General features: G+C 39.8%; 1 protein-coding gene across 3 annotated transcripts in view; it reads left to right on the forward strand.

The window, feature by feature from the left end:
• The first annotated feature begins 55 nt into the window (after positions 1 to 55).
• Positions 56 to 14,991, forward strand: part of LOC145228553 (muscleblind-like protein 1) — a 33,262-nt gene continuing 18,326 nt past the window's right edge. The window contains exons 1-3 of one of the 3 annotated variants that reach the window (XM_080093630.1): positions 56 to 628; positions 7,454 to 7,587; positions 8,437 to 8,562. In XM_080093630.1, the coding sequence (XP_079949756.1) occupies positions 568 to 628; positions 7,454 to 7,587; positions 8,437 to 8,562 (321 nt within the window). In that variant the 5' untranslated portion in view covers positions 56 to 567. Of the gene's footprint in view, positions 629 to 6,134; positions 7,147 to 7,453; positions 7,588 to 8,436; positions 8,563 to 14,991 lie in introns of those variants that run through there. The other 2 variants (XM_080093632.1, XM_080093633.1) reach the window with 2 other exon arrangements.

The following is a 14,991-nucleotide window of genomic DNA, read 5'->3' on the forward strand; positions in this document are numbered from 1 at the left end:
TCAAAACTCAAAGTTTCAATTCGGAAGCTAATTTTCTTTTTTGTTTGCAATGAAGAATAAATATTTAATAAGGTTAGGCCTAGTAATATTGGCTCAATATCTTCTCTATGGAACTCATTACCTGTGGGACTGCAGAAAATTGGCATTTTTCATGTTTAAACAAACACAATCAATAAATAGTCATTTTTTCAAAAAAGTGTTTATCCTAGGAACATGTGCCATGTGATGTTTACTAAAAGAAGTTCAAAGCAACTTGAATAAATGTGTCTGTGGATTAGGCAATGTTTTAAACCGATTTATGATTAGTGCCTGGTACTATTTTGCTCTTACGGGATAGATTTTGATATGAGGTTTGCGTAGTTATGACGAGTGAAGAAATTTCCCTTTTTCTGTTAAATTTGCGCTAAAACGGGTTCAGGCGATTTTTGCCGAATTCTCGAAACGGATGCATAAGCTGCCTCGTTTATCTGTCGATGTGTATCAAGTCGCTTTCAAGCTGCACATATATTGTTATAGCTTGCGCAGCGATCGTGTATTGTGCAGTTTGCCGTAACGCCACACGCGGACATGGAGACTTCTGCACCATTTCAAGAGTATCTAATCGACTCCAGCGCTTTGCAACACTACGGTAAGCTAAGTGTGCTAGGCTGTACTTGACAACTGTCTCTTTCGTTTTGGAAAGGTATGTTTATTCTTTATGTGAGAGTTGTAACGGCTGTTTTTTCGCCAAAACATCGACGAAACAACAGGGCTGAGAATAAGTATCAGTGCATGGTGATTAGTTTGTTTATTTGTTAAACAACTAGCACCCCAAAACTGTTTTTTCAATGTTACTTCTTATACAAGCAACTTGCGAAATAAAGGAGAACAGGTGGTCTTTGTTTTGTTTGAACCTTTACGATTATTTTTAAGTAAAATCAGCCAACGTTTTTCTTTTTTACTTAAACTGCACCAATGTCCGCCATTTTGTTGTTTGCAAATTTAAAAATATTAAGTCTAAATTCAGCAATTTGATAAGAAATTAAAATTTACTGGTAGTATCATGTCATGTAATATACACAAAACTAAAACCGACGCGCCTCTGTGTTTTATTTGCGGAAATCGTTCATTTTTAGAGCGGATGAATTTAGCATGTGACGGAAACGACGATGCGTTCAGCCCCTCGTTAAAACAATTTAATGTTTTTATTGCAAGAAACTTGTTTTGTGGAATTTCATTTGACGAACTGTGTTTTAACACTACATTATGATACAGTTCTGCTTAAAAATTACGTGTGTATGGTGTAATGTATACGTTTGAAGATATGAGATGAAGATCAGGACAAGTGTGTTATGAATCACTTGTGTTTTTTTTGCAATACTTATAGTGACATCCTAACACCCATGTTTATCACTTGCCAAACCCTACCATGGTTTCAGCAAAAGCATGCAGAAATTCTTTTGTGCGCTGGTAAAAACGAAATCATTATAACCAAGTATATATTATTTAACATTTTTAAATATTCTTTGGTTGTCGATTTTAATAGGTTTCGGTTCGGTGGCTCTGTTCGCGACCTTACGCAACTGCTATGCCTTCCCAGTTCGTTCTGTACATAACAGACTTTATTGCAAAGCGCGCAAATGGGGGCAAGAAATGTAGAAACCCCAAATAAGATTGACATAAATAAATATATGAAGTAAATTTTCGGATAATAGTTGGCAAATTATCTCCTAGCAACGGTATTTTCTTTTCATTTCGTGTGCCAGTAATGCGGTTTGCCCGTGCGTGAAGCGCGTTGATTAGCAGCTCAAAGCGATTCATATCGTCTACCTTTAGAACAAACTTCTTTACGATTGACTGCCTTTAAATCAGCTTACGAAATTTGTGCACGAGCACAAGCCACAAACCGGACAAAAACCTGCGTGGATTAGCCACGAATTGAGAAGGTGATTTCGAAAAACAGTGTCAGGCAACTTGCGGATACCTGCCAGGCTTTATATGGTACGGAGTCGGATGTTTAAGGCTGGACTCATTGCGGCGTGTTGACTGTTGCAACGAGAATTCGTTTTTTTTTTTTCTGACTAACACCATTAATAGAGTAGAATCTTTGCCAGTGTAGGTTGTTCGTATTTTCTACAAGTTATTAAACCTGACGTTCAGATTACCGCACATGCAAAGTAAAGTCGAGAATAGCATATCGTGTTAATGTGTGGCTCGAGATCGATGTTCGCAATTAAGCATAAAAAATTAGTAAGGTGAAACAGTAAATATAAAATGATTTGCGACGTGTCACCAGTAAAAGTGAGCAAACAGTATCTAGTACATCGTAATATTTGTACAGTACAGACTGTTCACATTTGTCGTCCCGTACAGTTAAAGCTTTTTCTGGTCACAGCTACAATAGACAGTCAAAATATAATGTGGAGGTTTTTGGGTGTTGCTGAAAATGTTTGTATTGTCGTTTTTAAGACTTTCGTGTACCTTGATTCGATGGGAACACTGTTATAATACACAGAAAATACTACTTTGTTTTTTTATATTGGGAGCAAAAAAGGTGTAAAGGTTCAAACGTTTATTAAATAGATTGTTGCCTGGTGACACCTGACCAAAGGCGGCAACCACACGAGCTGTTGTTGTTATTGGCAACGGAAATTCTGAGGTGTCTACTTTTTCAGTGGTGTATCTCTTATTAATGCTTGAAAGTTCTTGCCAATATCTTATGTGAATTAATGCTATTGTGTAATATTAAGTGTACTAAATACGAAATTTAAAACAGAGATAACGAGCAAGATTACGAGGTCAAAAGCAACTATGTTCGAATCCAGACAGTACAAAACACATTCGCCGAGCTGCTACATATAGCGCAGCGTGGTAGTTTGTTGTCACCTGCATATCATGGTCAACTGATACGAGACAGACCCTTTAACTGGAGAAAGTGCATCTCATTCTCGTAGTCACGTGAGAAGCGCGAAGAGGCACGTTTCTATAGCGCTTGAAATTTCGTAGACGCTTGACATCATCGGCCCGCTCTTAGCTTTTTAGCGTCGCCCCCTTTTTCCCGGTTGACCGCAGAGTCACGTCTGTCCTGTCATTCTTCTGATACGCGGAACCGCTTGATGCCGCTTGCCTGCCTTGGTTCCTGGGACCTTTCAGGCCATGTAAAATTGCGCGAACTTGTCCCTCCACCGATTTGGGCCACGTTCAACATGGCGCGAATTTGCGTTTGCTTTTGTCCTATTCCATTCTACAGCAAGCTTTTGTCGCAGACGCGAGGTTAAGTAAAGCCCTGAACAAACAGTGATGTCATTATAGCATGTACTTCGTAACCGTCAAGTGGCCGTGATTTGCCAGTTGATCAACACGGTTTGTCGAACTGGCTAGGCCGCCGTGTCACAATACCAATTCTTAGGGAGAAAAATCGCAATTGTTGTACTTTATGGGTTTTTTGTGCTCTAGCCCCCTTAAAATTTATATTAGTTTGTGTGTGTATTCAGTAGGCAGAAAGGACAGTATACGTTTGTTTGTTTTTTTGTCACGCCACGTTTAAAGTGCGACAAATTGTCAACAGTTGCTGAAACAAAGTTTTTGTATCGTGGTTGAAGGCATTGACACCATTATAAAGACAACTAGAATTGGCCGAAAGGAGCAAGGTTTTGGTTAAAGTCTACCTAGTATGAGAACATGGACCGCATGGTTCATATTACCCACCCATTCTTGTGCAAACACCGGGCAGACTTGACTCTCCTCCAGACTTTCGTCTCTTCGGTATTGGTCTGTTTTATGATGGGGCGGTTCAGGCTGGTACACGTTTGTTAGCGCTTTGTTCTCGAACCCCAATACGTTGAAGCTAAAGCTGGCATTAGAAACCCGCCAACGCGTGAGTGGCAAATTTAGTAGAGTGGCAAGCACAAAAGACCTGCGATGCGGATTGCTTTGTTTACTTTTGCTTGGCTAGACGAGGACGCGCGTCGACATTGTAGCTCGCTTTCACGCTTCGTTGCGCAAAACAGAAGGTATTTTTAGTTGTGGTGATTAGACTTTAATGGATGTACAAACTTTTGAGATGATCTGTAATATACTGTTGTTTGTTTCATCCTGGTTATATGGTTGGCATTGGCGTAGGGGTGACATTGCACCGTGACTAAAGCAATTTTTTCTTATTTGCCCACCGCCTGCGTTGTACTGATGTTTGCTATTCTACTTAAATTACTTAATTTTTTGTGTTATTTGGTGTCATAGAAAACTTAGTCGAAGTCACTTGATTTTATAGCAAGCAAGTTACACGGTGTGTCTATTTTTTGTGTGCAAAGACCGAGGATCCTGAAATTTTTTGAATATATACTTGTTTTTTTGCGAAAGTCTCTCAAATATAGAAGCGATAACGCCTCTAAACTTTAAATAACTGATACTGGTATGTGAAACTTGTTGATGGTAAATGATTCTTACTTATAAACTTTGTTATTTCGTCATTTCAATTTTTTCGCATACCTTGACTTGCGCTATTAAAACTAAAATTACAAAAAAATTCAGCAAAACGTAGATACCAGTGGACATAACATTCGTTGTATTGAAATCATCCAATTCAATTACCATTTTGTGGCCGTTTATTTAAAACAAAGTAACCTTACAAACTGGCTTAACCTGATTCTTTTGATTCGTGGAAAGAACAAAAGGTAAATAAGGTGTTCGATTACGGAGCGGCTGTAAAGCACCCGGCAACGCCACCTTGTTTGTGTTGAGGATTACTGACCGTTGCTTGTTACATTCCCAGCATAACGTAAAAGCAAATATATAATACAGAAGAGCCATACCTCGTTTTGCAGTGTCTGTTTCGTGAACACCCTGATCGATAGCAGTTCTTCCATATCACCAAATTCTGCACCTATGAGATACCGTTTTGCTGCAAATTCTGCGCAAATACAATTGCGGTTTTTAAATGTTTTAGTTTTACCAGTGTATAAATTTGCAATGTTGGCTGTTTTACATATTTTGCTGTGCACGTTTTATCAAATTTCATTTTTGTAACCAGTTTTTTCCACGTTGTCGAACGCGGACAGTCACGGTTTAAATAAACCAGAAATAATTCATTTGCAATACATTCACCGAAAACAAAGTGACTGTTGGGTTTAACGTGAATTTCAAAAATTTAACGATTTTTTTACGTTTTAGAAATTGTAATCCTAATGGCGCTTTAACATTTTTGCAATGCCCATCTAACTTGTATGTCATAAGACACGGGAGTCTAAGTAAAATAGCTGTTGAGACATAACTTCACTTGTGTGTATAGTGTATAGTGTTTAAAAAACATATGTGGACGAGTAAGTTGTACGCCCGCGGTATCTCGCGGATAGTTTATGCCTCTAAGCGCTGCCTAAAACTTTAATTGATCGCCTTTTTATCTGATCTATGAAACCAATCGTCCGTCTGCAGAAAACCTCCTGACAAATTTTCGCGTTACCACGGTAAATGGCAATACACACTGTTCGCGTTCTGTATGGTTTATCTACTTAAAAGTGATCACATCAGACAGATTTAAGGCAAGCGCAGTCGGTTGAGTGTTTTGTTTAATAACAGCGCAATGCAGCCGATGTTAATCGTGCCCTTGGGCAGTGAAAGGCAAAGGTCCCAGACTGGCTTGTTTAGGATTTAACACGCAATGTGGTTTAGCGAACTGCTTCTGGGAGCGTGAATTTAAAAAAATAAGTCTCGCTGGAAAACGGATTAGGCGGCAGCTGCCACAGGTCGCAACTGTGTTACCATGTGGAACGGCAAGTTCAGCTAAGCGGGTTTCGACACATTGCTTTGCGTTTTGAAGTTTTGGGCATTGTTATTTTTAGCCCAGAAAGGTGGCCAACATTGTTAAAGTGCAGTGAAAACGCCAGTTCGGCTTCATCATTTGTGAAACCATGCACTTGACATGAAAAGAAAGGAAACGTGTTTGAAAATCGAATTGTGATGGATCGCTTTTATTGACGTGAAGCTGTCCGCTTGTCGTCGGCACTTGCCCCTTGTCAATTGCTTGCTTATTTTAAAGGTTAAGTTACAACTAGGCACAAGAAATGATGTATGTGTTTTTCTGCTTTAAACTTTAATCGTTGCCAAAAATCATTTGATTTTGACATTTATTTGACGTGAGGTGTTTGCTTGGGCCCAGGCACAAACCGATGTAGCTATAAATATCATGTGCACCTTTATGTTGTTCACATGTCAGAACTCCAACAACCGTCTTTGTTACAAGGTCATAACAGCTGTGTAGTTGCGGTAAGAAGTGGCCGGATAGCTTTCAAGCAAGAGTATAGCTTAGTTGTAGCTGCCTCAAGTAGTGACAGCGTTTGTTTGTATTCCCACGACGATCAAGAGAGTAGCCATCGAGGAACATTTAACGTTACATTTGCCTCTTGAAACAGAGTTGCCGCTGTAGTTGGTCGCCGCCTAGTCGTGATTTAACTTGCTATAGGGCTGTGTGGGTGAACCACCATCGATCGACGACGGGTCAGCTTCGCACACGTGGCCATTGCTTTGGAATGACGTAAAACCGTTGGAGCAGCTATAAACCAATATCGCATGTGGTGACGACAACTATCTGATTGGGGCACCCCGGCAAGCAGGCTGTGTATTGATCCCCGTCTGATTTCAGTCGTTCAAAAACGCATCTTGTCTTAACTTGAATCTCAACATAAGTTGCTGTTAAAGTAAACAACACCTCCAAGTGATATTGCAAGGACTCCATTAACTGCCACCAGGAACACCAAGTCGTTGCAGTGGCGTTTCTTGGCCTTGTGGGTGACTCTTGCGGTGAACCTTGGACCCCGTCACAACTTACTGTTGCCCAAGAACGTAAGCGTGCGCCAGTGGCTGCTTCGCAAACGTGCTAACCTGTCTTTTACCCCTCTTACACCTCGCCCTTGACACCTACACACACACATACCTGTACACACTGCCCTATTTCCAGAGACCCAAACATACACAAGCTTTTACCTTGGAACTTTTCATACTGCTCTTTACTCTGGTTTCTTCGCCTTGCTACTTCTTTATTCCAAAACAAGGCAACTTGAAACAAGTACATTTGTCATTGCCCCTGCAACCATTGATCACTTGGCCGTGTTCCCTGTGACTGCTGCTGCGTTTCAACCTTGCACTGCTGCGCTTTGCCTTCATAAATGGAGTGTATGTATTTGTCATTGTACTTAATGTACAGTTTTTGTGCTTTTGTGCCAATTTTTTTGAGGTTTGTCAAGTGTGTTTAATGTCGTGTGTGTAGTAATACCTTGTTGTAATACCTATATGCCACTGTTACGACACCCTAATTCTATAAAGTCATAAGCATATTTAAACATCATATAGTTTTGGAGGCATTTGCACCTATAAAACAATATAGATTTGAAGCACATTCAGAAAAACATAAAAATGCAGAATAAGGTTACATAGAAAATGTGACTTATACACCTTCAGGTTGCTCTTGTTATATTTGCAGCTCACGGCGTCGGTTGCGTCACCCCGGTATCAGCCAATGTTCCCTCACTCTCATCTGCGCAATTGGCGGTTGGCCAGTTACCCAGCATGCAACAGTTGCCGCAGATTCGAGATCCCGAGTGGTTAAAAGTTGAGGTAAGTGCTGGATTGACATCACCATCCATCTTTGTCTTTTAACATCTGTAAAGAGCTTCAAGGTATGACAGCAACGTGGTTTCTTGGTCCACGATTTGCTGCAAATTTCTGTAGTTTCCAAACTGTGTTACCCACATTTAGCTTTCTAACAGTCGCAGTGGGCTTATCAGTTTAACTTCGTCGAGGTTTGACATCAAAACCAACCCAGACAGATGAAAGCAACCAAAAAGTGCGATTTGCAACTTTGCACACCGCAATACACAGACTTGATTGCACAGACCTCCCGCGTAGTTGGTCGATAAGTTGAGTCTTACACACGTGGCAATCGGAAACACCTCGCTACTGTCGTGTGAATGCAATTCAGTGCGAGATTGAACTTACATAGCTTCTCTTACCCACTTGAGCATGACGCTAATCAACAGTTATTCGCGCCGATCCGGTAAGAAGGCAAAACGAAAATCGGGCCCTCGTGCGCTGAATGAAAGGCCGTGGGTAGTGTTTAATTCCTTTGTGTGGAATGCGGTGAGGCGGCAACCTGATGACTTGTGCGTTGAACTTGCATTGCGCCCGACTGTGGTTTATACCACTGTGAATATTTGACTCTTCCGAGAAAACGTTTTTTAACTTCGAAATTGCGTGTATTATACTTAAGTTATACTGAGAAAATAACGTAATTGTTTGCGTACGTGAACTGTACTTGGTAAAATGCTGTCCTTGAAGTTTTTTTTGAAATTTCGAATCTCAAAACAGATTTTTTTGTTAATGGTTTTGGGTACCACTATCATTCATAAAAAACCTCACTTTTTAGCATTTTAGATTTTGACAGTAAACATGTGTGCTGTTTAACAGGTTTGTCGGGAGTTCCAAAGAGGCGCATGCAAGAGGTCAGCAGACGAATGCAGATATGCCCATCCAGGTAAAAACATCCAGATTGCTCCAGACGGGAAAGTTATCGCCTGCTTCGATGCACTTAAGGTATTTATAAAGTTAAGGAAAATAAAAAAAGTAAAGTTTCATATTTTCCACTACTTAATTCATGATTTGCTTAAACTACGTTGGATGTAAAGTATTATGCTTTTTGTGACCCATATTCATCTTCGAGTTTATTTGAGAAACCGGTTTAAACAACACCAGGTGTTTTTTAATTAATCGTCTTAATACGTTTTTTTGCCAGTCACTATTAATAATTTATTGTTCGTTGCTGTAACCATGGTGACTTGTTCACGACGTGCATGCAGCAAATTTGTCGGCTACCAATTTGTAGTTTAATATCCGCGGCTTATCCGAATTTTAGACCATCAACCTAGCCATTATGTAAAGGTAAGTCGGCCAAATGAACGTCAAAAGGTACTTGATGACTAGATGCGCTGTACACACGTCAGCCGTATATTAAGGTTGGCTGATTTTCCTCGAACAGACACGCTTTACCTGAAAATATTCATCCAAAGAACTAGCGATAAAACTTAAACGGTTACATTTGTTGGTAGTTTTGACAAATGTTTTACGGATCGGGTTACCACTAAGCTTTTATTATATTTCCCAACTAATACTTACAGTGAATGGAAATTTTCACAAGCTGAAAATAACGTGCAATTTGTAACTACTTCGATACACATAGTTGTGGTTGCAACGCGTGACAAGTCAAGCGTGAAACAACGCTGCAGGCGCCACGTGACTGACCATGAAAGGTTGACGTCGGTACAGCGGACGAAAAGTTTCGAGCGATGGTTACCTGAACTCTACTCAGTGACGTACATGGCCTACCCGTGCCACGTCGGTATAAAGCGACCTAGACTAAACAAAACTATTCAGGCGTGACCAGTCTGCTCGGCACAAAAGCGGCGTTGGCAAAAACCTGTCCCGTCTTTGTAATTTTAATTCGACGGAACCTGAGCTCGTTAATCTCGCTAACTGATGACCTCGTGTTCAAATATTTGTCCGATTTGGCCGTAAGGCGGCGGACCTTGCTTGTTGGCGAAAAGAGTCTCGTGGGTTCCTCAGCCACCTCAACGTAAATCGCATGTATCAAGATACTTTAAGTTGTCTTGTTTTAAAACTCGCGACAAGTGTCCTGTATTTTTTTCTTGCCAGCATGGCATGTGTGTCTGAACAAGACCGTTTATGTGGAACTAAAACAACTATAGCAAGCTAGCAACCTTATGTGCAATAAAACAAGCGATACGACTATTATGCGGTTGGTAATACGCTCGATTACCTACTTTGAAGTTTACTACTTGACCTAGTGAAACACGTGGTGTGATTTTAACCAATCGCTACTGACCGTTCGCGTGAGTCGAGGTCCATGGCTTTTCCCAGCATTTCTTATCGCGGTAGCTCTCTGTCAAGATTACTTTATCTGCGACAAAATTGCCTCGTCTAAAAGGCAACAACCCGCGTGATTTTTCCTCAGCAAATTTGTTTTCTTAAACTGTTTTTTGATTTCAAAAAGCGGCCTTTTCCATGTTCTACATCTAACAACTTTTTTGAAACTATTTTCCCTTTATTTATTTACACGTGTTGAACGACACCTATGTGATGTACGTTGCTATGTTCATACACCATTGCGAATTCAGCAGTGTGTTAGAAGAAATATTGTTCACCTTGCTGTTCACTCACGTGTACCCTCGTTCATTTTTCGTTTCTAATAATTAAATTACATGATCTAAAAACACATGGCATTTGTTCACAAATATTTTCCATATCACATTGCGTTTTGTCACAGGAAGATTTCTTGTGTTATCTGTTGGTTGAAGATGGTTACGTGACGCTCACAAGCTCAAAATAGAAACTGTTAAGGCTACATCCGGATGCCGTTGTTTTATCAATCGCATATAAATTTTACGGCTCCTGTCCACATACGATAATCCCAAAATAGAACGAGTGTAAAGGCTTTTGTGAAACACTTTAGTCTCAAATCTATTAACTTTAAACTCTTTTAAGCGAAATGTAGGTGACAATGTGCAAGAAACTTGTTGTCATGTCGAAATTTCCAAAACTCGTAGGTCTTTATGGTTTTCGAAAGTTTCGTGCTCCCCGGCCCCACGCAAACAACGTGTCGGAATTATGCTATGACACAAACCAACCAGAACTGTCCAAAAACTTAGACGGGAATTTCCGTGAAGTAAAAAAGAACTCGAGCACAATGACGTGTCTAGGTAAACTTAAGAGTTTTCAACTTTGTTCTCCGCTTGAGCACGTCTCGACCACACAGCTTTCGACTACTTGGGCTAAAGTTCCCTGTTAATATTTTAAAACTACTAACACATGTATGCCTCTATTTAATTATCCTTGACTATCGTTGAGGCTTTTTTGTGGCAGTATTCGAAGTTTGCTGTGTAGATCAATTCCGAGGAAGTCGTTTGCACTTAACTATTACCTATTCAGGAAGTAATTTGGACAAAGTAATTTCCCTATTTGTTCGTTTGATGGCGTCTTTGACTGACGTCTTAAAAAACTTGCTTTCATTTTGTGGCTGTTGGTAAAACTATGCACAACACCCAATTTCGACAAAATCAACGATCTTGACTCAAATGTTCGCATTTTTTATTTCGTTAATCAGTTTTCAGTTTTACAAATTCAAAAAACTTTATTCAAATTTTCAAGAACAAACTTCCGTCATGTTTTCTCCGCAAACCCAACAGGTGTTTGTGAGTGAGAATGGATCCAGCTGTCCGTCATTAATCTCCAATTACATCTCACTGTGACACTTGGATGTCATGTACAAGCGGTTAGCCCATTTTGCCGTGTCCGTTCAGGTTAAACATAATGTTGGAGAAATTCTAAAAAGGGTGATATGTTTATGACTGCAGTGATATAAAAGTGTTGGTCATTAGATGCAAAGTTTTGTGTCAATAATCGCAATAGCAAATGACTTGATATGTTTGTTGAGTTGCTGGATTTTGCCTGGTTTTGCGGAATAACAAATCCTTTGGCTTGTTTACACTTTGTATTTCAACATATCAAATACATAAAGTGGAATGCATCACGTTTACAAGGGGCGCTTAATATGGACACATGCTTCTGATTTTGTTGAGTGGAGAATGTGGTCAAGCATCTGTCTTGTGACATTTCCGAAATATTGATTCCATTTGCACTTCCATTCAAATTTGAGAGGCAGCGTATAAGTTGCTGATGGGTCGAAGGGCGACATTGCCAATCGCCGAAGTTGGCACGACATGATTCTCTTTGTGTCGCTTTTAACAAGCAATTTGCCGCGATCATAAGGGCACTCGGCGCCGACAGATGTTTTTGCAAGAGGACTCCAGTTAAAACTAGGTTTGGAGCTGCACCGTAGGATTGCGTAAGTCCGTGTATCGTCCGCCATATACGTAACACGAGTCTGCCATTCCCTGATCTGACTTCTGCCCGTTTACTTTCTTCTGGGAACGAATTCCCCCATGGCCTGGTGAAGTTGGGATGTGCTTCGGTGCTTTGATATCCACTGTATGTTAACCTGGTGGCCTGGGCCTACGTCATGTCACGTAATTCGCCGTGTCGTCTGGTTGGAGCGAGCCAGGCTTATTTCAAGGACCTTTTGAGAACATTTAACTAGTCCTAAATCTCTTTTTGGGTTTTGCTCCAGGGTGACCTATCGCCAACTTTACATCAAACTTTCATTCTTAATATTACATAAAACTTGTTGAAAACGCACTGTTCCATATTGTAATCATTTTTTGATGAGACCTTATAGGTCGAAACAGTGTGCACTGTCTGCAGGTAATCATTTTAGATTTTGAATTTGCTTTTTTAAAAGGTTTTGAATTCTTTTTTTGTTCTTGATCAAGTTTTTTTGGTAATACATTAGAGGTTGCGAAACTAAGGCTGCCGTTCAGTAAGGGTAGTTTATTCGATTTCAACCACAATTTGAAAACAACAACATATTAAAGAAATTTTTAAGAATTATTTAAAAATTTGACAATGCTGACATCAACATGTTCTCGGTTTGGTATTTTTTGGTTCGCCAATACAATGCGCAGAGAGCAGACCAGTTAATGCATAAGCAGGCTGGTTACAGGTAGAGTGTATTGAACTACCCTCGTATACCAGCTAAGAAAAAATATGTTTGTTGGATTTAATTGTTTGCAATAGCACTGTAATAAATCTTCGGCACACAATTGTAATTCCTCACAATTTTCTGCGTTTAGAAGAAACGGTTGGTGACCCTAGTATCGTATATTACATACTGGTATCGACATTTGTTGCATAACCTCCCTAACACGGCATTTAAAGCAGTTTTTGGGCGGCGAATTCACAAACAGCCTAGGTTCATTTCAAAGGCCAAATTGCTATTCCCAGTAGATTTGAATTTAAAATCCGCAGCGATTGCCAGGCTTAACCGAAAAATTTGAATCCTGTTACGCGACTGGATTTCGTAAACAAAAGTCGCCTTTGTACATTTTAAGGTGAAGTGCAAGCTTAAAGTCGCTGTTTCAAAAAGCTGTCTGATATCTTACACATTATGTTAAATGAAAAGCGGTCTTGTGAAAAACAATAATTTACCAAACTGTCACTGCAAAATTTGAAACTATTTTCACAGCTTTTCCTTTAAAAATATGACTAAACATTGATTAAAAACGAAAAGTTTCACATAGTTATATCTCTGTGGGTCGACAAAAATGGCTCAGTCAACCATCGTTGGCAGTTTTAAAACTGAAACCAGTTCATTGTAATTCGACTTTTCATTTGAGGTTATTCAGTCATTGTTGTTTTGGAACAATTCAAATCAGAGTTGAGTGCTATTTTTTGTTTTTAAACTTGGCGTCTAGACACCCAGGGTAGGTTGTGTCACTCCGACTGAAATAACCCGCATTTTCAAACATTATCCGGTCATAACAAGGGCTTAAGTGTCCCCCCAGGCATTTGGCGTGCTTGGACCCGCTCTTTATAGACGACAATAGACCATAGAACTTTGCTGCTGACCCAATCTATCTGTTGCCTATAGCAGGATTAGATTTTTCCCTGTTGTTGTATAAAATATTAAACGTGTTTATCTTGGAGGTAATATTTAAATTAGCTGCACATTTTCCTTCGTCTTTGTTCGTGTTGCGCTGTTTACACCAAAGCTCGTAGATTTGCATGATAAGCTTCAAGTTGTTTAGACAGAAATGCAACATGTTCTTGTAAATAATTGAATTGTAGCATTTCACCTTCCAATTATGTCCAGCCTGCCTTTATTCAAATGTAACTATCGTCATAGCAAGAATGCAAAATAATTTACCATAACCGGACTAAAAGAGATACATGTATGCATAAATATTGTAAAAAATGATACTAAATACCAGTTAATGTCGTTGGGGTTTTTCATTTCCGCTTTCCTCCTAATTGGCTTTTGTAGAAACTTTCTTTTTGTTTTCGGTATTACACGAAAAAAGGTTTACTTTTGTTCTATTTCGTGTGCCTACCAGGTCGTATCTTTCCATTATATTGTTGAAAGTCATTTCGTTGGTTGCAACCCACACAATCACGTGTTCGAACTTGCCTGTTATTGGGTTTCACTCAATGTTTACCAGGCACGGAATTTACTGACACCTCGCATCCGGCCTTGTTTAACCGATGGAAAGATTAGAAGTTAACTGCTTCTATTTTGACAGCTGCCACAATAACGTATTTGCTGCATGGTCACTCAAGTAATGCACATTCGCATTCTGAAACTGTGTTTGCCCAGACAGCATCATCTTGCTGTTAATTTTTTTAGCAGTCTTAAGGTTTAATGGCACCTCCCTCCGGCTTGTATGAGCCAATAACACGTCAGTTGGCATTGTTAAGGACAATGTACCGAGTCGAGGCAGTAGAACGGCGCGCCCAACAGCAAACTTTCGGCACGTACGACCTTCAAACAATTGTCGAAGCGAGATATACGCAGGCAGGTGGCAACTGTGGATTACGCGCCATGTGCTCTGTTCTACCCCAAACCGGTCGTTATGTAGTTGTCATCGTGTGAGGGCCCGGCTGCGATTCTGTACTGAAGCTATTGTGGGGACTTAGTCGGTCGCTTTTCGTCATTCCTCTAATCTAGGATGAAACAGTGAACAAAGCTATTTTTCTCATGTTCGATTTTCGTTTGCATTTGTAAAGAATCAATGCCATCAAAATTTAGTGTCTAATCAACTACAAAAAAAAACTTAAAAAAGCACCCCATTAAATCAATTAGTGTCATCGTTGTATCCTACAATCTTTGCAATACTGATTGAAATTCAAAATGCATACAGCTTTTATCCACTCATCCGGTATTGACAACCAGGATTTCCCGTCTTCAAATATAGTTTTATTTAAAAAGTCGTTGCAAATGAAATAGAGTAATAGTATTACTGCAAGTTTTACTTATTTGTTGCATTGCTGTTTTTGACGCTAAACTTGTTCTTTTCTGCTTTCTGTCGAAAATGCACCGGGGAATTATTGTCCGTT

This window comes from Phallusia mammillata, chromosome 5, assembly GCF_965637545.1.
Source record: "Phallusia mammillata chromosome 5, kaPhaMamm4.hap1.1, whole genome shotgun sequence".
NCBI classification, from domain to species: Eukaryota; Metazoa; Chordata; class Ascidiacea; order Phlebobranchia; family Ascidiidae; genus Phallusia; species Phallusia mammillata.